This window comes from Zonotrichia albicollis, chromosome Z (assembly GCF_047830755.1).
Source record: "Zonotrichia albicollis isolate bZonAlb1 chromosome Z, bZonAlb1.hap1, whole genome shotgun sequence".
NCBI lineage: Eukaryota > Metazoa > Chordata > Aves > Passeriformes > Passerellidae > Zonotrichia > Zonotrichia albicollis.
Window position 1 is genome coordinate 7521011 of NC_133860.1, and position 27134 is coordinate 7548144.

Consider the following 27134-nt stretch of genomic DNA (forward strand, 5'->3'; position numbering starts at 1 on the left):
CCAGCTCTCCCAGCCTGGCTCCAGAGCAGAGGAGAGCAGAAGCCTCTGCTGCCATTGAGATCCACCCTCCACAGGAGGATATTCCCAGCAGGAGCTCCCAGAGCACAAAGCAGAGGCTCTGCTCGGGTCCAGGCACAGCTGGGTGTTTCCTGTCCATACCTGCAGGGACAGCCAGGTCCCCCTGGGCAGGCACAGCACAGGCACTGGGGCTGGGCAGTACGGAGAGGGGAGCAAGAGGGATGGCAGCAGCAGAGCCTGAGGGAAAGCCCTGCGGATTTGTGGATTTGAGGTTCCAGTACAATTAGCAGGCACTTGCTTCCGATGCAGGAATTTTCAAGAATACAGTTTTAGACTCACCTGCCTGAATTTTTTGCTTAGTATCTGAAAGCCACTTTGGAGTTAACTTGTATAACCCAAATATCCCAGGCAGGTGGTGCAGTGGGGGAAAATGTGGTGAAATCCCAACTGGGGCACAAGCTCAGCTGCCTCAGCCCTGATCCCAGCACCAGGAATGTGCTAGGCTGCCCACGAGAGCTCTTGTCAAGCTCCCAACAAAGCTGAAAACTTCTCAGGAAAGGGATCACAGCCCCAAGGCTGCCAGAGCTCCAGGAGCATTTGGACAATGCTCGCAGGGATGCACAGGCTGGGATTTTTGGGGTGTCTGTGTAGGGCCAGCAGTTGAATCCCATGACCCTGGTGAACCTTTTCCAGCTCAGGATATTCTGTGATTCTGTGCTAACCTTCCACCATTGCAAACCCTTAGAAGCTGAGCAAAACAGTTCCACCTCTGGGGAAACAGAAAATGTATTTATCTTGGGTTTGATTGATGAACACAGGTGACAATCCCCATCATGTGTCAAGTACTTGTGTTTCACACCTCTCCTCCAGCTTTCCTTGAACATCTCCTGGCTTTTGTGCACTGCTGCCAAGAAGCAGCTGTGTGTAAAGGTGCTTCCCACGTAAAGACCCAGCAGAAAACAGAGGAAGCTGCAGAGGGAAGGGCAGAAAGGATGAAGAAGAGTTGCATTCAGGTGTGCTCAGAGAGGGGATTCCCACAGTGTGGTGGGTAAGGCTGTGGGAGTGTTTGAGGACCCCAGGTTTAGCCAGTTTCAATTTATTGTACCTGAAAACTGTGGCTGCCCCTGGATCCCTGGCAGTGTCCCAGGCCAGGCTGGATGGGGCTTGGAGCAGCCTGGGACAGTGGAAGGTGTTCCTGCCCATGGCAGGGGGTGGGATGGATGAGCTTTAAGGTTCCTTCCAAACCATCCTGCGATTCTACAATAAAGAGAAGAAATACCTGCCCACAACCCAGCATGTTTCAGGCTTTGAGATCAGTGCTTGAAAGCTGCTTGGAGACTTTGCAGAGAGCTTCCCCAAAACCAAAGGAGAGGGCACATTTTAAGGCAGGTAAATAGAGAGCTGCAGTAACAACTAGAGCTCTTACGGTTTTTAGCCAGGTAAACATTTGTAATAGCTCAAATATTTTCTTCTTCCCGTTTGGGTAAAACCCTAGCTGCAGAGCTTTGGGGCTTTTTAGCCCTAAACAAGTGATCAAAAACCAGCCTGCTGTTCATAGGATTTAGATGGTCAGCAAGTTCTTCCTCTGCTTATTCCTAAACTCAGAGTTAAACCCAGACTCTCATGCTGGGGAGGTGCCTGCACACCAGATTACTGCCATCTCAGGAATATGTCTCTTTTTTTCCCCCATTCTGTAATTTTTTTCTCAATGAGACTTTTGGACTTTTGCTGCACCACTTTCAGGAAATATTTTGCTTTTTCTGAGCTGCTTCCCAAGCAATTCTAGTCGCAAATGCTGCCTTAAATGGGAAAGAAAAATCTTTTATTTTAATGAGTCAGTCTGTGATTATTTTATAATGGTGCAGTAAATACCAGTTGAGGTTTATAAATATGTGAATGAATCTCTTCGTTCTGGTCTCAGGGACAGATCTGTGAGCAATGTGCTGCTTTTATTCCCATCCTGAGCTGCCATCTAATGGTGAACACGGTGGTGGCTGCTGGGGTGAGAATTAGACCCGGTTGTTTTAAAGGCCTTTACCAAATGTAACAAATCTGTGCTCTCAGGTGGGGGCCGGGTTCTGCTCCCTGACAACAAGGGACAGCACAAGAGGAAACGGGTTCAGGTTATGCCAGGGGAGGTTCAGGTTCAACGTCAGGAGGAATTTCTTCATGGAAAGGACTTGGAAGGGGCTGCCCAGGGAGGTGTTGGAGTCCCCATCCCGGGAGGTGTCCAAGGAATGCCTGGACTGGTGACACTGAGAGTTCTGGGCTGGAGACATGGTGGGCACAGCTGGGACTTGATTAACTCAGAAATCTTTTCCAACCTGAATGATCCTGACTGAGTGAACCACAGAATATTCTGAACTGAAAAGTACCCATAAGGGCCGTCGAATCCAGCTCCTCAACAATCCCACCCTGGGCATCCCTGGCAGCGCTGCCCAAAGGCTCCTGGAGCTCTGGCAGCCTCGGGGCTGTGCCCATCCCTGGGGAGCCTGGGCAGTGCCAGCACCCTCTGGGGAAGAGCCTTTCCCTGATATTCCACCCAAAACCCCCTGGCACAGCTCCAGCCATGCCCTGGGTCCTGTCAGTGGTCACCAGAGAGAAGAGATCAATGCCCGACCTTCCTCTTCCCTCACGAGGAAGTTATAACTGCGATAAATCTTCCCTCCCTCCAGATGAACAGACCAGATGCCCTCAGCCGCCGCTCATAAGGCTTCCCCTCAAGGCCTTTCACCGCTTCCGCAGCCATCCTTTTGGCGCTAACAGTTTCATATCTCTCTTATATTGCAGTGACCAACACCGCTCACAGCGTTCAAGGTACTCAGCGCGGATCGGCGCGGGGCAATCTCCGCGGGCGGGCGGTGGTGCTGTGCCAGTTGCACGCTGATCTCCTTGATAAAAGCACCTGCACCATGAGCTGAGGCTGAATACCCCACTGCAGCGTGAATGCCTCGATGTCTTCCCCCAGAGCAGGCTTTATTCACAGACTTGGCGAGGGGGCGGCTCCGTGCGCACGCCGCCCTCACAGCGAGACCCGCCGCCATCTTAAGGGCGGAGCGCTAGCCGGGGGGCCGTCCCCGCCGGAAATCTCGCGAGACGCGCGCGCGCTGGCGGCGCTCCCCGCCTTTCCTCTTCCTCTGCGGCCGCCGCCCCGAGGTGAGCAGCCATGGTCGGCCCGGTCCCGCGCCCGCCGTCTCCATCCGCCCCCATCCCGCCCCATCCCCGCCGCTACAGGCGTCCTGGGCACTGGGATCGCTACGATATGCCCCGCACCCGCGGTATTTCCCGGGATGGAGTGCGGGAGGGCGGGCGCGGATGCGGGGAAGGGGCAGGCCTGAGAAAATCCATGGCTGCGATGATGACTTTCTTAGGACACCTTTGGATGTAACTGTGAAAAGAATGCGTAAATTCTGAGCAGCTGCAGCGGTAAGGGGAGTAGTCCGGGCCCTGCGTGCCAGTGTTAGAAGTTTAATATGTTTTAATTGGTGTTTTTCAGCTGAGCTCTCAAGATGGTGCGCTACTCCCTGGATCCGGAGAACCCCACGAAATGTGAGTTGCTGTTTCAGGAGAGTGCGTGTGGGATTGCCCGGAAGCCAGTGAGGTTTTGATTCTAAAACTTGGTGTTTTTTCTCTCTTGCAGCATGCAAGTCCCGGGGATCTAACCTGCGTGTGCATTTCAAGGTAAGGGGGTGTGTGATGAGCAGGAATCGTAAATTCATTTTCTGTTCTACGTAGTTTTTGTTAGTTTTCCTTGTTGTTTTTTAAAAGAAGCCCAGACTGGCTTGGATTGAAAGGGATTGTAAGGATAATCTCTTTCCACCCTCTGCCATGTTTAGGGACTAAACTCCCGTCCAGCGTGGCCCTGGAAACTTCCAGGGATCCACGGGCAGCCACAGCTTCTGTGGGCATCTTGTGCCAGGGCCTCCTTGCCCTCACAGCCAGGAATTTCAGACACTGGGCTAGTGTTTGGTGTGAAATTTGTGTGATTTCTCCTACACTCTTTGGTTGTCTGCTGTTTTAGACTAGGAACTCAGTACCTCTGGAAAAGGTTTAAGTGCAGAGAACAGCTCAGAAGTGTTATTTACTCATGTAAACAGAACTTAGCAGATCACTTTCTGCTTAGTGCAATACCAAGTTTTCACTTTGGTTTTCTTTTTTTTTTTTTTTTAATTATGAACAGGTAGGATTGTAGTTAGAGCTGGCTTACACAATTAGAAAATGCTGTCTAAAAAGCCGATCTTTTATCCTTAATTTTTATTTCTGAGCCTTTTCTTCTTTACAGTTCTTTTAGAAAAAGCAACATTGTTAACGATTCTCCCAGTGTTTTTTCATCAGTTCTTGTGAGATGCTGTATTTGACATTTTAAAAAAATTTATCCATCCGGATCTTGCCTTTTTAGTTTAGTGGCCAGACAGGAGCCATGAATAGTATAGGTACCAAAATTATAATTTTATTGAGAGTTACATATTTCCTTTAGCTACTAAATTTAAAAAAAAAAAAATGTATGCTGGAGACACAAATTCAGTAGTGGGAGTCATACCAAGGGTTAGAAAAGTGGTAATAGAGTAAAAAAATGTTAACTATTTTTCATTCTGACTTGGGTATTGTTAGTGAGTGGAAGGAGTTGTATCCAAGGGGGCAGAGGGGTGGTTGAGCTGGTTCAGTCTCCTGTAAGGATTTGTTGAGAGGATCTTTTCTGTGCCCTGTGTCGGCAGAACACCCGAGAGACGGCGCAGGCCATCAAGGGCATGCACATCCGCAAGGCCACCAAGTACCTGAAGGATGTCACCCTGAAGAAGCAGTGTGTCCCCTTCCGGCGCTACAACGGCGGCGTCGGCCGGTGCGCCCAGGTGAGCTCCTGGCAGTGCCTTTGCCTCTGGGTGCTTAACACAGGAAGGGGATGGGGAGAGGGCAGGGGTGTAGTCTGTCATTGCTGGTGGTAAACTTGCACTAAAACACAGAATCACGGGGTGGTTGGGTTGGAAGGGCCCACAGAGATCATCTCACTCCAGTTCCCTGCCAGGGGCAGGGACATTTTCCACCAGACCAGGGTGCTCAAGAGGGAGGAAGAAGGGGCTATTAATTCCAGAAGATTAATCTCCATGGAGTGTCTGCATCTGTTTGTCAGCATCAAGTCAAGGGGTTTAAATTTTGTGGGGTTTGAATATATTATAATCCATTCTAATCCATAAGATATGGGGTCCTCAGCACAGGAAGGATTGTGCCCTGCTGCAGCCAGTGCAGAGGAGGCCACGGAGATGCTGCCAGGGCTGGAGCCCCACTGCTCTGGAGCCAGCCTGGCACAGCTGGGGCTGCTCAGCTGCACCAGAGAAGCTCCAGGGACACCTGAGAGCCCCTGCCAGGGCCTGCAGGTGCTCCAGGAGAGCTGCACAGCCCCTGGGGACAAGGCAGGCAGGGACAGCAGCCAGGCAATGGCTCCCAGGGCCAGAGGGCAGGGACAGATTTTGGCACATTGGGGATGAGGAATTGCTGGCTGGGAGGGTGGGCAGGCCCTGGCCCAGGGTGCCCAGAGCAGCTGTGGCTGCCCCTGGATCCCTGGCAGTGCCCAAGGCCAGGCTGGATGGGGCTGGGAGCAGCCTGGGACAGTGGGAGCTGTCCCTGCCCATGGCAGGGGAGTGGGACTGGATGAACTTCAGGGTGTCCTCCAGCCCAAACCCTTCTGTGGTAATTTGTGTAAGGTAACAGGCATGGACCAGTCCAGAAGCAGACTCCCATTGTTTGCTCTCGTTCCAGGCCAAGCAGTGGGGCTGGACGCAGGGCCGCTGGCCCAAGAAGAGCGCGGAGTTCTTGCTGCACATGCTGAAGAATGCAGAGAGCAACGCTGAGCTCAAGGTGGGTGTTAGCACAAAGCAGTGGTGTCAGGCTCCCTCTCAGCACCCCTGGCCTGGGTATCACTGACCTGGAGAGCCTTTTCCCACCTGCTTCATCCACAACACTGAATTGTAGGGAGGGTTTGGTGTGGCTCCGTGTTTAAAGCAGGCTGTGTGTGTTCCTCAAGTTTAATGGCAGCAGCAGTTTTTTGCAGGGAAATACTAAATTAAAAAATTTCACACAAAAGGGCTGTTCAGATATCTCAAAATCTGTGAAATTCAAATCTACCAATTTGATCAGTCGCTGTTTTTGTTACAGTGCTTAATTTGGTAGCTTTGTTGGCAGTGTTGGAGTAATAGGTTACACCTTTGAGTAACATGAAATAACCATGGACAATGAGCCATCAGCACAGTTTTAAGTTTGTGATGTGTGAGGGCTGGACTTTGTCGGTAAGTCCTCATCTCCGTGATACTGCCAAGCTCAGCAGTTCCATTGGCTGATTCTTGGAAAACCCTGAGCTTCGCGGCACCGCCAAGCCTGGCTGCGTCAGTGGTGAATCCTTGGAAAGCCTGAGCTCCACGGCATCACTAGGCCTGGCTGTTTCATTCACCAGCAGCAGTGTCTGGGGTGATTCCTCATTCCATTTTTGCTGCAGAAATGAATTATTTAAAGATAGAAGTGGCTCACAAATTTCCTTCCTTGCCAGGGTCTGGATGTGGACTCCCTGGTGATCGAGCACATCCAGGTGAACAAGGCTCCCAAGATGCGCCGGCGCACGTACCGGGCCCACGGCAGGATCAACCCCTACATGAGCTCCCCGTGCCACATCGAGATGATCCTCACGGAGAAGGAGCAGATCGTGCCCAAGCCAGAGGAGGAAGTTGCCCAAAAGAAAAAGGTACCGGGTGTTGTGTGCCCCGTGTGGTGCGCTCTGTTCCTGTATCAGCTGTCAGGACAGCCAGGGGGCTGGCAGAGAGGGGTTGCTGTGATGACAATCTTAGGACACCTTTGGAATGCCCATGAAAAAAATCAGTTTTTTCTGAGCAACCCCCTTTTTTTTTTTTTTTTAATTTCCAACACAAGTGTTAAGCACTTGAATGCCCTGAGAACCATTTTTTAATTGCACAGAGTGTTGATTCTTTCCTCCCTCAAAGCAGCTACACCATTGTGTGTGTGAACCCTGGGTGTGTATAATAAAATAAGTTGAATTTAGAGCCTGCAAGCAATGTAGTGCTTGTAGGGGTTCCTGTTAATGTGCAGGTGTGATAAGTGTATCATTTGTGTGGGAATTCCTAATTAACAGTGAATTCCTAATTACAATTCCTGATAGTTCGCAGCACTTCTAAAAGATAACTTTGAGATGTTTTGGGAAGTCTCGTTTCACTGTTCTTTTTTGTGTGTTTGCTTCCCAGATCTCCCAGAAGAAGCTGAAGAAGCAAAAGCTAATGGCTCGGGAATAAATCTGCTTGGACAGATGTATATAAATAAAACCTTTTAAAATGTGGATTGATTGTGTTGCTCTGCTACAAGTTCTGACCTCGCACTGGGCGTTGCTGTGGGTCAGGAACAGTGAATGTTACAGAATCGGGGAGTGGTTTGGCTGGGAAGGGACATTAAAGCCCATCTTGATCCAAACCTCTGCCATGGGCAGGGACAGCTCCCACTGTCCCAGGCTGCTCCCAGCCCCATCCAGCCTGGCCTTGGGCACTGCCAGGGATCCAGGGGCAGCCACAGCTGCTCTGGGCACCCTGGGCCAGGGCCTGCCCACCCTCCCAGCCAGCAATTCCTCATTCCCAACATCGGTCCCCCAAGCCGGGCCGCGTGTTCCCGCCGGCTGCCGGGCCATCCCACATTTCCCCCTTCCCAAATCCGGGATAATCGGGAATCCGGTCCGCGTCCCCGTTCCCGTCCGCGCGGGTGGGGCGGGGCCTGCTGTGTCGCGTGACGCGCGCTGCCGCCGGCCATTGGCCGGAAGCGCCGCCCCGGAAGCGCGGGGCCGTTCCGGTGCGGGCGCAGGTGGGTGCGGAGCACCGGGAGCCCCGGGAGCAGGGAATGGTCCCTTCCCCACACCCCGCGTCACCCTGCCTGCCCCCCGCCCAGCACGGCCCACGGCTGCCCGGCCACGCCGCTAGCCGGGGCCTCACGGGCTGCACCGGCCCCAACCGCCCCCGGGGAGCGGAACGGCAACGCCTGATATCAGGCAGCCTCCTGGGCTCCGTATCCTTTATGGAAAACGGGGAGAACCCGGCGGGTTTGCCGCTGTGGCGTTTTCCGTGCGCTGGGAACAAAGCCAAGCCGTGCCGTGCCGAGGTTTGCCCGTCAGTGAGCGCGTTCCGTGCCGGGGCTCACCGAGGGCAGCGGCACCGCCCGCCGCAGGACATCACCTGCCGGCCACCCCCTCACTCCGCTTTTCTCCTTTTTGTTTATTTTCCTTGTTAAACAGCTGGCCGAACTTCGCCAGGACACCGGAGGAATTCGTCAGGACGGTGTTCCACGCTGATTTCAGGGACCACTGGTGCATCAGGCGGAGGTAGGGATGATTTTCTTGAGCAGGAATTTTTTGGACATGTAGCGGCTGCAGAGGCAGCACAACACGGGCCTTATTTCCCTGGGACAGCACCCAGGCAATGGCTCCCAGGGCCAGAGGGCAGGGACAGATTTTGGCCCATTGGGAATGAGGAATTGCTGGCTGGGAGGGTGGGCAGGCCCTGGCCCAGGGTGCCCAGAGCAGCTGTGGCTGCCCCTGGATCCCTGGCAGTGCCCAAGGCCAGGCTGGATGGGGCTGGGAGCAGCCTGGGACAGTGGGAGCTGTCACTGCCATGGCAGGGAATAAAAGGAAATGATTTTGAAGCTCTCCTGTGACCCAAATAATTCTATAATTGTATAATGATTCTACAGCCTGAGGTGTTCCCTCCAGCCATGTTCTTCAGCTGCTGGACGAATCCACATTTTGCTGCAAATTTAATACTTAGGAAGTTCTGGTGGAGACAGTATCTGAAATATATATTTTTTAAATAAGTTTAAAGGGTTACCTCATTTGTGTTGTCTCAATGTAAGATTCCTCTCAGACCTCAGAGAGTAGATTTAAAGTGTATTTGAAGCAGCCAGAGCAGAACCTGGAAGCAGTCAACTGGAAATTGATACTCTGCTTTTCCACAGGGATAAAAATCTTCAGGATAACATAAAATAAAAAGCAAAACTGGTCCCTAGTGAGGTGTGCACATCTGCCTTTTCATTCTCCATCTTGGAAAGCTTTTGTTTTGCTTCTTGGTGTGAGAATCGAGATGTCAGCAGCCTAGAGAGGGGGACTGTGAAGGGCAAAGTTGTGTGGCAGCAGAGTGTGTCTAATGTATTGCTGTCAGCACTGGCAGGGACAGGTCCAGCCCTAATTAACTGCTTCCTCTCCCAGCTGGACCTCTCTGCCTCCTTGCTTTGCTTTTCTGCTTTTTTTTTAGCATAGACCCCAAGGTGCAAATTTTGATGACTTGTGGGGTTTCAGAGAGAGGTCATGGTTCATTTTCCAGTTAATTGTGTGAGGTTGGTGTGGGATCAGGTGAGGGCAGCAGGAAGAAAGTAACCCATGTGCTAATTCTCTCAAATCCTGATTGGAATTTTTTCTCCTTTTCCACTGTCCTGCCCTTCAGTGGTAGCAACTCATTGGATGGATTTGCTTTCTGCTGTTTAGTTTCTCCTTAAATAAAAATGAGTTGAGCAAAACAAACCCTTTGGACTCATAATATAGTGGGAACTGGGCTAATACTGGCAGCTTGCTGCTTAAACTGTTTTTTGTGTGGCTTAAGCAAAAACTCTTATTTCCTGAATTTGCTTTCCTTAGTTGCATCTGTAGGACTAATGAATTAATAGCAAAATGTTTTGGTTTTTTTGTTAAAATGGCAAGAATGTTCCCTTTGTTGGAAGCTTTATAACATTGGAACACACAACATTTTTGAAGCTTTAGCAGCTGCTTAATAATTACAGAATAATCTACGTTTGAATATGAAATACGGATTTTATTTACTTTGTAAATAGTGTTTTCTCAGGTTGTGGCATACAAACACTCCCACCTAAGCTGTTTTTCTTCCCCCTCACCATCTCTGTCCCAGCACAGGACGGAGCCATGGTGTGCATTCCCTGCATCGTGATCCCTGTTCTGCTCTGGGTCTACAAGAAGTTTCTGGAGCCCTACATCTACCCCATGGTCGCCCCCTTCATCAAGCGTGTCTGGCCCAAGAAAGCAGTGCAGGAGCCACCAGGCACCAAGCAGGGGCCCGGAGGCAGCACTGGGGACCCCCGGGGACCTGCAGCTGCCAAGAGAGACCAGGAGGATGGACCGGGGGGCCATAAGGTAACATTAATTCACCTGCCTAAGCAGGGAGGCTCCGGGGTGAGCCACCCAGTGGTAGCTCAGGAGGGTGAACAGCTGGGTGTGTTCACAGATATTTCTTGGCAACAGCAATTACCACTACTGTGCCAGCTAGGAATTGGTGCTTCAAGACATAGTTAGGATAATAGTTGCTTCTTCTGGTCTTGGAGGAAGAGGAATTGTACCCGTATCCTGAAACAGCTTAATCAATATATTTTTTTTTAACAGCTGCCTGTTCTTTCAAAGAAAAAAGTCAAGTATCTGGCAAGTCACAAGCAGAAATTAAAAACAGTCCCTTTCTTCAGCCAGCTCTGCCACTTGTAATGGGGGAGGATGCTTAGTGCATATAAATTATGCTTTTATTATTTATCTTCTGTCACAATGCAAAGACTCGTAAATATTGTCGCTGCTTTCATTCCTCCCTTCCCCCTGAAGCAATAATTATTTGTAAACCTACACAGACACCACCACTTTTCATTCTTGCTCAGTATTTCTCCACACATCTTTGCTGGCCTTGCTTCTAAAAGCCATTTTTGTCACCAGCTGTTCCTGGTTTAGATGTGAAGTTCTAATTTGACATCTCATTAATGACGCTGTTTTTTGTTTGCAGTTGGAAAGCAATGGCATTGCAAATGGAAGTCCTGCAAAGGGATCTGCTGCAGTGTATGACAAGAAAACAGCTTGAAGGAGTTAATTCCTAAGGATTTTATTCCCTCCTGTCCAGTATGAACTGCTGATATTCCTCTCACTTTGAGACTTTTTTCTTTGCACATTTTAGCCGAATAAAAAACTTAATTGCTTGCAGGAAAGTCCCTTTTGCCACTAAAATGGCAGCTGTTTGTTTATTTAAAATATTTGAAAGCTGATGTTCTTGTATTTTTCTTGCTGGAACTACTTTTCACCTGCCATCTGTTTGGTGTGATTAGAGTTTAGGTTAAATAACGTAAGAATAAATCTCTGTATGGAAGGTAAATGTATCTTAGCATCTTGATGTCACTAAGTGCTAGTGCAGTACTTGAGGCTTTCACCTTAAAGGCTTTATCTCTGTTCTTGGTGAAGAACTGTGGACTGCATTGTGACAACAAAAGCTCATAATTTATCTATGGAGAATTTAGATTTTTCATGTCAAATCTATGGATGAGCTAGAGGAGTTAGGCTGCATAGGAAATTTACTTGGCTTACTAAAAGCAGAAAGTCTTGATGTGATACTTTCCTTAATTATTTTCCTTGAAATATTATGCCTTTTTTTTTCCTGAGGCATGATGCAAGAGAATGTTGCTTTATGTTCTGTGGTAGTGATTTGTAATGGCAAAGTTCTGGCTTTAAAAAAAAATTCAACATCCAACTAAAACCTCTTAACCATGTTTGTGGAATTTTCATTATAATAAACCGGGATTTTACTTAAAAATAAGTTGCTTCATGCAATTATTGCACAGAATCACAGAATTCTTAGTGTTCAGAGCTATAAACACTTCAAGTGGTAACAAAAATCTTTGAAAACCTGGAGACAGGCCCCAGGCAGAAGGAGGCCCTAAAATAACTGAGTTCATGATAAAATGAGCTGGGCAGACTTTGCCTCTTCCTGGCAAGATAGGTTCTGCTGCTGAGCTGCATCTCAGCCGTGAAGCGTTTTAAGTGTCCCTGTGCTTAGTAAGGAATAAAAGTGGTAATTCCTGCTTTTCCCTGTCTGTCAGACCAGAGAGCTCTTTAAAAGATTCAAAACTAAACCATTCCAGCAGTTTTGAATTGTTCTTTGTGATTTAATTTCCATTAAAATCCTCTCTCAGGCAGGCCTAAAAATGCACTTTTTATACGGGCAGTCCCTCACTTGTCACTGTGGTCCAGTGTTATTCTTGTGGCCGTGATTTCTCTCAGCAGTTGATTAATTACTCTGGTATCTAATTTTGCCTGGTGCCCTTGGTGAGGTGCCTTGTTTCCTGCCAGTGCCTGGTTTGGTCAGACCTGGTGTGAATTGATCTGCAGGATTCACAGATCCTGTGCCCCTGCAGCCACAGCCGTGACTTTGCAGTGAGCTCAGGCACAGACACCTCCGTGTCAGGCCTTGATTAATGCTGTTACTCTTCCTTAAGCAGTAAACTCTGTTCGGACCTGAGTTTGGAATTGCTGTTTAATCAGCTCTTGCCTCATCCTTGGAACATAACCCCCCATCGGATCAGAGTATCGCAGCTTCCTCCTAGATCACTGAATCCCAGGATCATTTAGGTTGGAACAGACCCCTGAGTCCAACCTGTGACCAATCCCCACCTTGTCACCAGCCCAGAGCACTGAGTGCTACATGCAATCATTCCATGGACTCCTCCAGGATGGGAATTCCAACAGCTCCCTGGGCAGCCCCTTCTAATTCCTGACCTCCCTTTCCATGGAGAAATTCCTCCTGGCATCCAACCTGACCCTCCCCATGCCCAGCCTGAGGCCGTTCCCTCTGCTCCTGTCCCTGTTCCCCGGCTGTCCCCTCCTGTCAGGAGCTGTGCAGAGCCACAAGGGCCCCCCTGAGCCTCCTTTGCTCCAGGCTCAGCCCCTTCCCAGCTCCCTCAGCCTCTCCTGGGGCTCCAGCCCCTTCCCAGCTCCGTTCCCTGCCCAGGACACGCTCCAGCCCCTCGGTGTCTCTCTTGTGCTGAGGGCCCAGAGCTGTCCCCAGCACTGGAGCTGCCTCAGTCACGCCCAGTCCAATCTGCAGCTCTTCAGCTAAACAAGAATTCGTGTTCTGACATCCTGAGCATTGCTGAAGAGATTGTCTCTTCCATTCTTTTTAATATGCTGGGCATCTCATAAACAGGCCGTAGTTTTAGAGTATATCCACTTCTAAACAGCTGGGAGCACAACTAAAAGTAGAGCAAGAGCTTTACAGGGGCTCCTTTAATTTGTAAATGTATTCAGTCAATTTATGAAGTCTGCATATTTTTTTTTCTTAGTTATTTATGATATTATTACAGAAGAAAATGCATTGAACAATAAAAGAGAAAATAAAGTGTATAGTAAACTAGGTTGCAGCACCAGGCTTCCAGCTGTGTGCCAGCACCATATTTAAACACCAGGCCTTCTGAAAAAAACTGCAAAAACGAAAACAGGCAGATAATGCAAGTAAGATTACACATTTATGGTCTTTGGAATGGTGTTCCACTGCTTTTATGAGCTGCAGTTAAACCCTAAAGGGAGCAATCTACATCACAAAACCTTCTGTGCCAGGCACTTCACTGGAATTCCTGTCCGGAGATTTGTGTTATAATCTTCTGCCCCTATTCTTTTGCAAGAATAGGTCAACAATCCTGTTGTGTTGTGAATAGTTAAATGAAAATCGAGTGAAAGCAAAGGCCCAGGTCTGGGCTGGAGTGCATAAGATCATCTGCAGGGATGCAAAGGAGTGCACAAAACCTTCTTTAAGGAAAACAAGCAGGCAGAAATTAAGAAAATCCTCATGTGACGGAATAATATTGATCAAGTGAGTTGAATTTAACTGAGAAAATTCCCACGTGCTTGTTACTCGCTAAAAACAAGATTTACAAAAGGTTTAGGCACCTGATGGTGGCACGTGGACATCTAGCAGAATTCCCTAGACCAAGTAGCAGCTCCATTTACACTGAAGACTTTTAGAAAATTTCAGAGTTGGCATCTTTAGGGGACCAAAGAACTGCAAATCTAGTCCTAAGTTCTTCAGCATTAAACCTGTCTGCCTTTATTTAAATACTATTGAGGAAAGATCAATAACTCAGTATTTGAAAAAATATTATTCAAATCAACTAATTTCAAGTATTTCTTTCTTAATGAGAAGGTCTTAATGGTACCTTCTGTGTGTTGGTTTGCACAGATTGCTGGATGCCAAGAAGTTAGTTGAAAAACACATTTTAAAAATGCAAATATATGCCAAAAATTCTTAAATAAAATGAATTAATTTTATGTTGCTTATTATTTTGATGGCCTGATCCTGACAGGAAAGGAAATTCTGGCATGTTAAACTGCACATGATCAGCTGCTGAGCATGTCTAAACTGAAAATAAATTCTGATCTAATGACAGTAGCACATTATGCTGTTATTGCCCAGATGGAGCAATCATGTCCCAGCTGAATTCTGGGAGCTGTTGGACATGCTGCAGAGGTTCAGTCCTCAGGCTCATTCCTTCACGATTTCTGTACGATGGAGAACATTATTGCTGAAAGAACAGTGGCTGCAAAGGTTGCAGGTGAAGGAAATGAAGAGAAATTTAATTTACACTTAGTTTTACTAAAATCTCCTTCAGCGAGAAATGACGGTTTCATTAAACTGCCTAAGACTTGAAAGAAGGGATTATCTTTGTGCAGTTAGAGAAATGCTTGCTGAAGCAAATCATATTTTGGTTGTAACAGGCTGCCATTATTCCTGTTTTCTGTGAACCTGGCTGCAGTAATTTAATTGAAAAGCTCTAGAAGGCCATGTTTGCCATTATTATTTTGTATTAGATATGCTTTTAGGTAATAGTGCTGTATCTTTACTTCACTGTTGTTTTAGACTCACTGAATGGTTTGGGTTGGATGAGGCCTTGAAACTCATCCTGTCACACCTTCAGGACACCTTCCACTATCCCTGGCTGCTCCAAGCCCTGCCCAACCTGTCCTTGGGATGACAGTGAAACATAAATTGCCATGTTGTGAAGAGATGTGTTTATAATCCCCAATGCTTGTTTTTGGCACGGGGGTTGCTGTACAAAACCTTTGCATTTTGTCACACAGTGTTTCACAGCTGTGCTGGTGCTGTTGGCCAGGCCGCGGCTCTGTGGGCGCAGCCATTGCCACCCAGCGCTGTGTGAGCAGGGCCGAGCCCCGGAGCTGTAACGTGGCAGTGTTTGCTCAGAGCTACACCCACTGGTGCTGTTTGCAGACCTGCTGCTGTTTGCAGACCTGCTGCTGGCATGCACTGCCCAGGGACAGGGATGGGGAACAGCCCGGCTGGGGATTTGCTGTCATCGCACCATGAGGAATGTGGGAATAAACTCAGGACTACACTGGGAAGAGTTTCCCTTTTAACGAGCCAAGGGGTACCTTGGAACCTGCTGCTGATGGCACAAGCCCCACTTTGGAGGCTACCCTTGTAGAAACAATGAGTTAAAGCAGCACGAGGGCTGGATGAGGCCTGGTAAATCTTCCCACCCTCAGACATTCACTGCTGGTCCCATTCGTCGGGCTTACCTCATGTCCCACTGAAAATATGGGATGCAGAATAGAGAATCAGGATGAATCACAGAATGGTTTGGGATGGAAGGGACCTCAAAGCTCATCCCATGGGCAGGGACACCTTCCACTGTCCCAGGTTGCTCCTGCCCAGCCTTGGACACTCTCAGGGATCCAGGGGCAGCCACAGCTGCTCTGGGCACCCTGGGCCAGGGCCTGCCCACCCTCCCAGCCAGCAATTCCTCATTCCCAATGGGCCAAAATCTGTCCCTGCCCTCTGGCCCTGGGAGCCATTGCCTGGCTGCTGTCCCTGCCTGCCTTGTCCCCAGGGGCTGTGCAGCTCTCCTGGAGCCCCTGCAGGCCCTGGCAGGGGCTCTGAGGTGTCCCTGGAGCTTCTCTGGTGCAGCTGAGCAGCCCCAGCTGGGCCAGGCTGGCTCCAGAGCAGAGGGGCTCCAGCCCTGGCAGCATCTCCGTGGCCTCCTCTGCACTGGCTGCAGCAGCTCCAGCTCCTTGTGCTGTTGGAGCTAGGGCTGGGGCAGCTCTGCAGGTGGGCTCTCACTGGAGCCTAGGGGCACAGGGGCAGGATCCCCCCTGCCCTGCTGCCCACGCTGGGGGATCAGCTCAGGGCTGACACGGGACGTGTCATGGACGCCCCGCCCGTCAAGAACTACAACTCCCGTGGTGCCCCGCGCGCCGCCCCGCGCGGGCCTCGCGCACGCGCAGCGGGGCAGCGCCGGCGACGTGGAGGCGGGCGGGGACCGTGAGGGGCCGTGAGGGGACCCGGGAGCGGCGCGGGCCGAGGCACCCCGGTACCGACCCCGCCACCGACCTCGGGCTCAGGGCACGGACGGTAAGCGCGGCCTCGGCGGTGCCTTCGAGGGGCAAGGGCGACGGGTGGACCCGGCGGCCGCCGACTCCGAAGGCGGCCCCCGAGAGCCCCCGGTTGCCCCGACGTCACCGTCCCCTCGTGGCGCGGGCCTGTGTCGCGATAGACGGAGAGATGCCTTGCGTAATTCGACACCGGCGCTGAGGAGAGTTGCCGGGGCACCGGCACCCGCCGTGTCCCCGCCCGGGCTGGGGCATCTCCCGGGATCCCTCGCAGGGTTCCTGGGTTGTACCTGTGTCCCTTCGGGATCCAGGAACCAATCCCGCGCTGGGTCCCCTGGATGTCCTTGTGTCCCTTAGGGATCCAGGGATCCCTGCCAGGGTTCCCAGAATGTGCCTGTGTCCCTTTACCCAGACCGTGACTGTTCCCTTACCGGGATCCTGTGATCCCTCAGGGTCCCTGGGATGTCCCTGTGTCCCTTTAAATGCACCCGGGACTGGAAAGCCAGAGATTTGTACCCGTTTTTTCTTATGCGCTCTTAATGATATTTGTTGTTCATGGCTAGATGATAAATTGATTTATTTTCCATTCTGTTCTTGACGGAGGCTTTTCTATGCTTCTGCAGCATCTCAGATCTCCTGCGGCTCACTCTGCCTCCTCACTCCTACCACATTGTTTTTATACTTATGAATGATAATATTTATCAAAAGTGAGGTTTAAAATTGAGATTGGTATCTCACCTGAGCTGCCGGGCTTTGTATTACCTCATATGCCTTCACGCCAAGCACTGTTTGTTTGTTTATTTATTCTTTTTAATCTGTGCTGAGCGTAGAGACTTTGTGGGGCATTATCTAATTTTTTCCCTTGCCTGTGCTGAGGGATAACGTGCTGGGCTGCAGTTTTAATCATTGTAGGTGTTTGCAGAAGTAAGGAAGCTGTTGATATTTCCATCGTGGATCACTTTTGGAGTGCAGGGGAGTGGAAGGAGGCTCCCGGGTGGTTGGGTCCCGTGTCCCAACACAAGGTTGTGTAATCCCACATTGTGTCGGTTCCCAACTGAAAAACGTTCTGGATGCTCCAGCTGGGCCGGCTAGAAAATTGCCATTTCTCCTTAGAGTGCCAGGAGCTTGGGAGGCCTCCTGCTGTCGTTTCCATGGGCTGTTTTCTCTTTCCACTGCTGCTGCATCAGTGGAGGCCCGTGGACAGCCCGGGGAATGCTGGACCCAGCTCAGCACTGTCACCTGGCTGGAGCATCCTCAGCTCCTCCTCTGACAGTCCCCTGCTGATGTTTTGCCAGCAGAGCTTCTAATCCCTCATATTTCCTGCTAAATCAGTAAAAAAAAATAATTGTAGCAAATTACTGCTAAACTCAAATGGATCAGGTGCTTCCTTCCAGTGATTTTAACAGATTAAGAGGAAGATTCAGAGATCATAGAATCCCAGACTGGTTTGGGTGGGAAAGGACATTAAGGGTCATCCAGTGCCACCCCCTGCCATGGGCAGGGACAGCTCCCACTGTCCCAGGCTGCTCCCAGCCCCATCCAGCCTGGCCTGGGACACTGCCAGGGATCCAGGGGCAGCCACAGCTGCTCTGGGCACCCTGGGCCAGGGCCTGCCCACCCTCCCAGCCAGCAATTCCTCATTCCCAATGTGCCAAAATCTGTCCCTGCCCTCTGGCATTTTCTGACATGCTGTGTTTTTAAGACCTTAAGATGTTTTTGACATGCTGATGACTGACAAAAGTCACTAAAAGCAAGAAATCCTGTTTGGTGGTTGCTGAACTGATGCCACAGTAGATGATTAATGATTTTAACTGTATTTTTTGAAGTGTATTCTATAGAGTAGAAAGTCTGTATCACCTTGAAGTAATCCCACACTGTGACAAGTGTAACTGAATTTCCAGTGGATCCTGAAGATAGGTGATATATTTTATATAACATATTAATATAATATTTTTAATATAAATTATGATTGTAATATAGTATAAAATTATTACTCATACAGAGCAGATTTGTCTTTCTGCATAACAGACTTTTTTATGTTGTAGTTAGGTCTTCAGCTGTGAGAAACTTCAAAAGCAGAGCCAAATAATCCTGTTGCAAAAATAGGGTTAATGCCCAAACTGTGGAAGAGCACAGATACCAAAATAGTTGGATAAACTTTTACATATACCAAAATATACCAGTATTGAAGCAAATGCAGGCCTTTTAATGAACATCTGAGCATCTGTTTAAAGCTTATAAGGTGCTTGAATTATCTTTTTGAAACATTACTGTGGCTTTTAGGCAGGTGTTACTTACGGCTGATAGTGAAGTAGGGATGAAATACTTGTGTGCAGCAGTAATCTTAGCATCCCTTCCGTATTGAAACCACTTGATTTATTAAATCAGGCTATGTTTAGCCTGACTTGTGTCATATCCAACCCACCTTCCATTTCAATTAGAAACAATTACTATAAATTGATTTTTGAGGTGCTGAGTGGTTTTTTTTTTAATAAATAGAGGAAAGGGACAAAGTCATCAAAGCCTTCTCATATTGAACCAAATTTCCAACACCATAATCCGTCATAGATTATCAGGGAGTTGGTGTAAAACTGTTTTTGAAAACCATTGCTGTATTTGTGGTAATAAAAGTCTCTTTTTGGCCTCTGGAAGTAGAGAATGTCAAACCAGCAATGTTGGTTCTGATGTGCTGTCTGTTCCTAATCTGTGAAGGCAGGTCTCAGTATGGGTTGTGCTCATTCTTGATTTGTCTTTATTTTTAAGCTCCATATCCCTTTGGTATACTTGTTTAAAGTTCAGTTTGTTGTTCTCATTTTATAGTTCCAGCACACCTGTCCTGGCTGGCAGCAGGAATCTCACTGGTGAGAGCAAACAAAGCCTTTACAGAAATACCTGCCCACTGCAGAGAGTGGAGATAGTATTTCAATTTTCACTTCTTGAAACTTTTGAAAAATGTATTATTTACCTGTAATAGTTTTGTAACAGGTGTTTTACACAGAAATTACAAGGTGTGCCTGACCCAGCCTTCTTCCCTTCTGACAGTGTTTACTAATTGGATTAAAGAATTTATTTCTGCATGTACTCCAAAAAACACTAGCTGTATTTGAGTGCTGACCTTTTCTTAGGGTGTTGGAATTGTGAGAGTAAGGGTAGAGGTACCTTCCTTCATGATTAAATTTTTTCATAATTGCCTGCACACCACCTCTCCTCCCCTCTGTGACAGGATGTTTTTATAAAACTGATGCTGTCATTCTGCTCTCAGATTTATTTCGTAACTTGTTACGTAGGAATTTCAACAGAAAAGTGATCTTTATAGTTTCTGTTGCTTTAAATTTTGTTAACTCATGATAAATTTTATAGTTAGAGAGGCTTTTGAACCTTCAGAGAGATTTGGCCACAAGTATAATGTTTTAGCATAGGTGTGTAATTGCCTTCACTAAAAATGAACAAAATTGAGGACTCCTTAATTGATCTTGTGGGATTTTGTATTAATGGACTAGAGATATGTTTTGTTGCATAAATTGCTTTTTTGTAACTTGGACAAAGAGGTCCTTAAATGCTTATTTACCTGTAAAAGTTGAACAGGAGCTTTCTGAACTTGTGAAATACCTTGAGAGAAAGGCATTTCACATGCAGGATTCAGCAAAAGCTTCCTCAAGAGGTTTGACATGTACCTGCTGCCCTGCCCTGCCCTGCCAGAGCATGGTGACTGAGGGAATAGAGGACAAAAAGCTTCATTTAGATTGGCTGTGTCACCAATGGGTATGTGCTAATGGAAAGGCCAATACATGTTGGGTGGAAATATGATAATTTTGGGGTCTAGTTTGCCAAAAGCTTGTATTTGCTTATTGGTGTTCGAGGCTATCATGTAACTTTTTAATATTTTTTAGAGCACTCTGTATCAGAAGTTTCTGTTGTGAGGTGAAAGGTTGGAGTGGCATTTTTGTGTAAATTATTTTTGATCTCTTACAACTGTAGGGAAAAGCATCTTGAGCAAGGTTGTCCCCTTGTTTTTGTCCTCCTGTGAGTCAGTAGTTCCAGTTCAGGACGCAGCTTTGAAGGTGACTAGTTGTTCACTTGAAGTAAGGTATTTTGAGATTAGTAAGTGGGCATCTGCTTATTAAAATTATTAGATTTGGTGATCAGAAATTAGCAGAGTGGATCACCAGTAACCTGGAGTTTAGAGATTATAGAGTGTATGAAAACATGTTAGTTTTCTGAGATGGCACTGAGAAACACGATCAGTGCATCTCAGTCTCATTTATAGAATTTAGATTTTCATTTTCCTGTCATCTCCTTTCAGAGCATTTATTAAAATGTGACAAACTGTGTAGGGTGAGCTGTCAAAGACAATAGCATCCCTTGTTGAGCAGTTTGGGGAAGCACCACAACATCCGGGCTCACTCACATTGGAATTCTTCTGCTTGAAATACTCTGCCTCACCATGAAGGTTTTGAAAAATCCCTTCTTCAGTTGTGAGCAGAACAACTGTACCGTAGGTGGGACATGAAGGGAGCAGATTGTGCTCTTCAGAATTAGGCTTTTATTGATGACTGACTCCCACGAAAATGTTGTGGAAAAGGAACTGGAGCAGAAAATACAGCATCGTCACTCGTTTTTTCAGCTGCTTGCCTTCCCTGTGAGGGGCCTTCTTTGCCTGCAGTAAATCTGTTGAGATTGATCCCTTCTGCTGTGTGCAAGTCTCTTCAGGCTTCAGTGGAACCCAGAAGGACCATTCTGATGCCTCTGCGCCGCTGCTCGATTCAGGTCCTTATTGTGGAAGGGGAAGGCACTTGAGCAGAGCAGGAGAACCGAGAGAGATGCTGTGTTTGTTCATCCAGCTGAGTAAACAGTGAACAAGTCAGATAATTTATGTTGGGAGCTGCCTAAAGACCTTAAGATATTTTATTTTTATTTTATTTTATTTTATTTTATTTTATTTTATTTTATTTTATTTATTTTATTTTATTTTATTTTATTTTATTCTATTCTATTCTATTCTATTTTATTATTTTATTTTTTATTTTATTTTATTTATTTTATTTTATTTTATTTTATTTTATTTTATTTTATTTTATTTTATTTTATTTTATTTTATTTTATTTTATTTTATTTTATTTTATTTTATTTTATTTTATTTTATTTTATTTTTTTGTTATTGTTCTTAGGCATTGTGGGGACCACTTCATAATTCTGTTGCATTTCTCACTGCTGTCCAAAAATACTTCTGTCCTGTTGTGCTGAGCTTTACAGGAAGATGTTTTGGTACCTGGTGAATAGTTAGTGTGCTGGGCTACTGCAAAAATAGAAATAGGTTAGAGGGTTGTATCCCTGACAGTAGCCATCAAACTTGGCAGTGTCTGAAAAATAGTGGGTAGTGGAGAAACAGAGGATTATCTAGAAAGCTATGAGAGATGGTATTGGTCTCCAAGCTGCAAAGATAGACCCTGTCATGGTCAGTCAGGTTCTCTAAAAGAGCACTTAATTTGTGTTTGTCACAAAAGCAGCTTGCCTGTCTGCTGCTTCTCATAAAACTGTGGTTTTTGTGGTTTTGGTGTGTTTTTTTTTCTGGGGGAGAGGGGATTTGGTATGTATCTGAACAGTTTCAGCATGTAAAAGTAAAAGGGGTGGGTAAAGGGAGCTGAAGGAAGGAGTGAAAGGAGAGGTTGCCAAAAAGGCAGTAGAAAAGGGGAGGAAAATTACAAATCAGTGTAAAGTGAGCAGAAACAGTCTTTCCTGCGTAACTCATTAACTTAAAAACAGTAGGAAGCTTTTCTAATTGGTCTTGAAGGATGTGTTTATTCCACTCTGAAATCTCCCAGGCTGCTGGGTTGTGGCTAGTTGGTGCATCAGAGAAGGTGGATTTTTAATAGTGGTTTGATACTGTTTGAAGATTGCTAAGCATTAAATTATAGCTGGAATATTCTGACTCATTACCATGCTTTAAAAACAAAGACTATTTCAATGCTCTTTTCTGATCTAAAATGGCAAGAATTCCTAAAGTCTGAGGATTGTAAAGTTGTTTTTTTTTTTCCTGAAGATCTCTTTTATTGGCATGAATTGTTATTGCCAGGTATTTCTGCATCATTAGTTTTGCTTAGCAAAATCTTACCAATTTAATTGGTAAAATTAAAATTCTTACAGTTTGGGACCTCTTTATGTGAAAATTAGTGAGTGATCTCTGAGTATGAATGAAGCATTTGCATAACTGCTTTTTGTCTTGTAGAAAGACAGAATCTCATTTTTGGGGAATTTTTTCAGCCTTTTTAACAGCACCAAAACTTCCCCAAAAGAGTTCCCCAAGCAGTGCAGGTAATAAACACTTAAAATATCTGGAAAGCTGCAAAGTTGCTCAGAGAAATTGAGGCTGCCCCATCTGTGGAAGTGTCCCAGGCCAGGCTGGATGGGGCTTGGAGCAGCCTGGGACAATGGAAGGTATCCCTGCCATGGCAGGGGTGGAATGGGATGGCCTATAAAGGTCCCTTCCAAAACAAACCATTCTATTTATCTATGAAATATTGCTGTAACACAAGGAGTAGTCAGAATTTGAATATATTGTGTGGACAGTAAAATTCAAATATTGGAACTGAACAATACATACTGTTTTCTGTTGTATGGAGAATTATGTGTAAATATATTGCAGTAGTCTCACACCTCTGTGGCAAGATTTATCTTAGGATTTTGTGGGATGCTTTAATGTCTCATGGGTGAGAGATGGTCTGAAACCTGCAGTTCTTAGATACAAATAGGAATCAGCCAAAAACCTCAGTGCAGTGCTTTGGTAATGCTGAATGAGCAGCATTACACCTCCTATTCTCATCTTTACAGTGATTGTGGCTCCTTTGCTTGGAAAGAAAACAGTGTCCATAGTTCATAAAGCTGCAAACTATAAAGGTAACCAGAGTCCTGCTCTGTATAGAAACTAAACTTTTGTTAGGTTTTGAGATGTTTTCAGTATTTTCATGTAATTGTGTTAAGGACTCAATCCAGTGGCCAGATCTCAGATGACATTGTAAAATCATGTGCATGACCATCTCAAATTCTTACACTTTAAAGCAATAATTAAAAGAAAATCCCACAGATATCTGTAATTTATATTATTCAAAATATCTGCAGACTAAGCCAGATGACCATGGCAAGTGTAATTTTGGAAGGGGGCAGCTGACTGTACTGGACAGATAAAATTCCAGCATTAGCAATTAAGTTGTGATACCAGTAGGAGATACAATCCTGAAAGGAACTCTAATTACTTGTCTAAACTTGTTTAAATAGAAGATGTGTAGAGGATGACAAATTTTTTCCCAAGTTCAACAGTATACATCTGTACCTTGAGTTACACTTAGGAGCTCAGACATGGCATCTGTGTACTGCTGAATTGCTTTTAACTTTCTTTCGGATGAAAAATTATATTCTTGTAAGCCTTGTTAATAATTAATACTAAAATCTTCTAGAACAAACAGTAAACTTGGGATTTATACCTACCCCTAGCAATTTGAGATTGGAATGAGTCCTGATGTGCAAAACAAACTCCCTTGTGTTGCTCTAAAGCCTCTGCTGCTGCATTACGGAGCCAAGTTCTGGGGCTAAACAGATGCTGGATTTAATAGAGAATGACACTGGCAGGCCAGGCTGTGATTCTTTGGGGGTGTAATAATATTGAGCTAAGCTAAATGAGGTGATAGCAAGTTGTGTCTGGGTTTTGGTGGTTTTTTTTTTTTTTTTTTTTTTTTTTTTTTGTTGGGGGGAGGTGGGGGAGCAGATAAGTAGATGGCCTTGTTGTAAAATCTTATATTAATGAACTGTGCATTTATTTATTTAACATATTTAAAGGAAAAGTAAATCAGATTTCATTGGTAATTTACTGCTAGAGTGAGGACTGACTTTCCTGGAGTGAATTTGCTGTGATTTGGTGTTTACTGGGGCTGTCCCACTTCAGCATGTGAGGAAGCAGAAGTTGTTTAACCTTGATTTTTGCAGTTTCTTTGGGATCCCCTGGTGCAGCCTTTCTGTGCAGTGGGGGCTGTTATGAAATTGAAGGAAAAATTGTAAATAAATAAGTAAATGTTTTAAATACTGCTTAAAGCATACTGTTGTAAATCTGTTCCAAGTACTGATGAACCTTTTATATTATCCAATAACTTGAACCTCTACTGTCTTAACCAGCATGCAGGCACAGAGGCAGTGCCTCTTAATGAAAAGCAGTGTGGACATTTAAGTGGTTACATGTTTTATTTGAGTGATCTTTTCAGCACAAGGCAGCTATTTCTAAGAGAAATACTTGATTTGACTGCCATTTAATTTAATATTATTTAGTAGCAGTTGAATTGGAAATGTGTTTGAGATCATGACTAGCATGTAATCCGCTAAGTTAAAGCATTGGGGTTAATCTGTTACTGTTGTTAAAATGCCTGGAAATTAAATGTTGATTTTTTTTTCTATTTTAAATTGTTTTTAGTCATTTTTCCAGTAGGATATTAATGAACTCTGAAGGAGAGACTTGTTTCCTGGGTCATTTGATGGCTGGAGTTCCTCAGAAATGTCTTGCTTGTGTAAAGCAGGGCCTGTGGTTCAGATTGCAGGAGCTGAAGGTGCTCAGGCTGTGTCATGAAGTCATTGCAGAGCACTTCATCAAGCTTTGGGGTAACACAAGTTCCTGATGGAAGGAGTTGGCTTTGTGTGTCTGTAGGTGTAGTCATCCACAGGAAGGATCCATAGAACTTGCTGAGGTTTTTATTTCAGAGGGGTATAGTGAGTGTAATGTACTTAGGAGAGGAAAGAAACCACCTGGGTCATAACAGAACGAAAAAATCTGTATGTTTGTTTGATTGCTCCAAGATTTGCTGGCTCTTGAGTGAGTGGAAGTCAAAGCTCGCCAAGTCTCCTTATCTACAAACTACTGTCAGGTATTTAAAGCTCAAGCAAGCAGGATTATTTTGATGTTTGGATGGCTTGATATTTATTTCATTTAGAGGAGAAAATAATCAGCCAGTGCCTTATTTTACTGTCGCTTTGGGGAAGATTGTGGAATGAAAAATGTTCTCTGCGATTTGGAGGGAGGCAGCTGGGCATTAGGGCTGGAGGGCTCTCAGGAGCTCCACAGCTTGTGTTTGCTTGGGAGCGTGGCTGTGGAGCTGGGCTTGTTCTTGGGCACTGTGATTTGACACTGACTCTGAAAACAGACAATAAAATTTTGCTAAGGCTTGCTGTTAAAGCCCTCTTTGTTTTGGATTTTGTCTTAATGGTAACGTGCTGGCATGCTGTAGGAAATCTGGAAAGCAAGCGTGACTCCTTTTCAAGAATTAGCTTGAAAGCTGTTCCAGTTGCTGTCATATTTCTGGGAAGGTGGTTTAAATGTGGGGGGCTTTGGGAGCTGCAGCAAACTGTAAGAGTAGCTTGAAAACAGAGAATACAGTGACTCATTTCAAGAGAACAGACTGAGGGTTTTGGGCACTGTCGGTGCTCTGGCGTGGAGAACTCAGAGTTCCAGGTGAAGGTGGAGGCATTTGAAGGCAGGGCTGCAGCTGCCTCTTGGTTCTCTTCACCACTGATTGTTTGTCTTGGAGCAAGTAAGCTGGAAAACATGAGCAGAGAATGGGAACTTGAAGCAGACAGAGGCTAGACTTGTTTTTTCTCCAAGAAATAAAGGTTTAAATGTAGGGCCTTTAAGCCATTTAGAGGGATGGGGTTTGTGTCAAAGTATAGGTCCAGGGCCAACAGCATCATTGTTGGCTTTTGCAGTAGTTGAACATGTTGCAAACACTTCAGGTTGGATGGGGCTTGGAGCAACCTGGTCCAGTACAAGGTGTCCCTGCCTGTAGAGTCTCCTACAAATAAAATTTAGAAAATAATCACAATTTTCTTTCTTTTTTATTTTTTATTTTTTATTTTTTATTTTTTTTTGTTAGGATCTCACATTTTAAAGATTTCTTTAATATTTTATATTTATATTTATATTTATAGTCTTCTCTATGACTGTGCTGGCACTTTGTTTTTTCTGACATATTTGTGTACTTTGCTGCTGCTCTAAATCTCAAATATGAATTCCGTGATGGCTGCTAATGTTACAGCTTTTTGTTTCTTTCCAGTAAGCTTTCTTCATATTTACACAGTTCTTTATTAATATTGATTGCTCTTAGAAGTGTCTTTTCTGGACTTAATTGCTTTTACAAAATTGATGAGTTTAGGAGTATCAGTATGGTCGTGATCCTTGTGTCTGATATCTTGTATCTGATACTTTGCATCTGTATCTTTGTAGAAACCAAGGGAAAAGTTGCTGCTGGGTAGCAGTTTACATCTTCTGATGCAGCTGTGCCTGTTCTTAATGTCTTGTGCCAGCTCAGGAATGAGTATTTAGGTTGCAGTTAATGTTGCACAACACTTTTATCTTGATGGTGATGCCTTTTTTGATACAAACTTATAAACCAATCAGTCACGGTTATTTTGTCCCAAAAGGAAGAAGTTTATTGAAGTTGATGCCCTGGAAAGATGTGAAGTGCTTGGGATCATACCTGGCACGTAGTTGATAGCGTTGTGTTGGTTTCTTAGTTAATTAAATTCTTTATAAAAATGAGAAGCAGCATGAAGATTTTAAAACTTCTCATTCCTCACGCAGATCAAGTACAACACATATAATAAGAGGTTTTGGAGTGCCAGCTTCTGCAGTGTTCCATTAAAAGGCAGTTGTGTTTCTGATGTGTTCATTTTATGACTCTTTCCCGTTGAAGTAGTTGCCTGGAAGGAACTGTGTTATTTCACAGAGGTCAGGAGATTCATGTCAGTAGTACCTTTGCTTACTTGATAACAGCATGATAAGAGCTGTTAAGGCAGGAACTTTAAAGTTGTAGATCGTTGGTGGCACACAGGAATTAGCTGCATCTTTACAGGAGTAATAATTTTCTATCTGTGCGTGTTCAGTTTGAAAACATATTTC

The 27134-nt window shown here is 45.8% G+C and overlaps 3 protein-coding genes and 2 non-coding genes across 15 annotated transcripts in view; all 5 read left to right on the top strand.

Moving 5' to 3' along the window:
- The first annotated feature begins 3071 nt into the window (after window positions 1–3071).
- RPL17 (ribosomal protein L17) lies at window positions 3072–7354 on the top strand. The gene is made up of 7 exons (XM_005490100.3): window positions 3072–3174; window positions 3515–3567; window positions 3659–3699; window positions 4734–4868; window positions 5773–5871; window positions 6557–6748; window positions 7263–7354. Exons 2-7 carry the CDS (start codon window positions 3528–3530, stop codon window positions 7308–7310), a joined length of 555 nt encoding a protein of 184 aa, XP_005490157.1. The 5' UTR covers window positions 3072–3174; window positions 3515–3527; the 3' UTR covers window positions 7311–7354.
- Window positions 3369–3437, top strand: LOC113459663 (small nucleolar RNA SNORD58). The gene has a single exon (XR_003381109.1). It is a non-coding gene; the product is annotated as a small nucleolar RNA SNORD58 (small nucleolar RNA).
- On the top strand, window positions 6831–6898 carry LOC113459662 (small nucleolar RNA SNORD58). Its single transcript, XR_003381108.1, has one exon. It is a non-coding gene; the product is annotated as a small nucleolar RNA SNORD58 (small nucleolar RNA).
- Window positions 7355–7739: 385 nt separating the features above from the next.
- CZH18orf32 (chromosome Z C18orf32 homolog) lies at window positions 7740–11901 on the top strand. Of its 4 annotated transcripts, none has more exons than XM_074532586.1 (4): window positions 7740–7866; window positions 8294–8380; window positions 9954–10195; window positions 10824–11901. In XM_074532586.1, exons 3-4 carry the CDS (start codon window positions 9968–9970, stop codon window positions 10896–10898), a joined length of 303 nt encoding a protein of 100 aa, XP_074388687.1. In that variant the 5' UTR covers window positions 7740–7866; window positions 8294–8380; window positions 9954–9967; the 3' UTR covers window positions 10899–11901. The 4 variants fall into 4 exon arrangements, with proteins under 4 accessions (XP_074388687.1, XP_074388688.1, XP_074388690.1 ...); XM_074532587.1 differs by having other exon boundaries at window positions 7818–7866; window positions 9959–10195; XM_074532589.1 differs by lacking the exon at window positions 7740–7866 and adding an exon at window positions 7873–8160.
- Window positions 11902–16084: 4183 nt separating this feature from the next.
- The window catches only part of DYM (dymeclin), a 212298-nt gene continuing 201248 nt past the window's right edge, over window positions 16085–27134 (top strand). For all 8 annotated transcript variants that reach the window (XM_074532155.1, XM_074532156.1, XM_074532159.1 and 5 more), the window contains exon 1: window positions 16085–16226. The gene's annotated coding sequence lies outside the window, so the exon portion shown is untranslated. The remainder of the gene's footprint in view (window positions 16227–27134) is intronic.

What these genes read in the sequence shown, in the direction of transcription:
- RPL17 (XM_005490100.3), top strand. Translation starts at nt 3,528, where the DNA reads ATGGTGCGCTACTCCCTGGATCCGGAGAACCCCACGAAAT. An exon ending in TCCGGAGAACCCCACGAAAT is followed by an intron (nt 3,568 to 3,658) that starts GTGAGTTGCTGT and finishes TCTCTCTTGCAG; the next exon opens with CATGCAAGTCCCGGGGATCT. An exon ending in ACCTGCGTGTGCATTTCAAG is followed by an intron (nt 3,700 to 4,733) that starts GTAAGGGGGTGT and finishes CTGTGTCGGCAG; the next exon opens with AACACCCGAGAGACGGCGCA.
- CZH18orf32 (XM_074532586.1), top strand. Translation starts at nt 9,968, where the DNA reads ATGGTGTGCATTCCCTGCATCGTGATCCCTGTTCTGCTCTGGGTCTAC. An exon ending in ATGGACCGGGGGGCCATAAG is followed by an intron (nt 10,196 to 10,823) that starts GTAACATTAATT and finishes TTTTGTTTGCAG; the next exon opens with TTGGAAAGCAATGGCATTGC.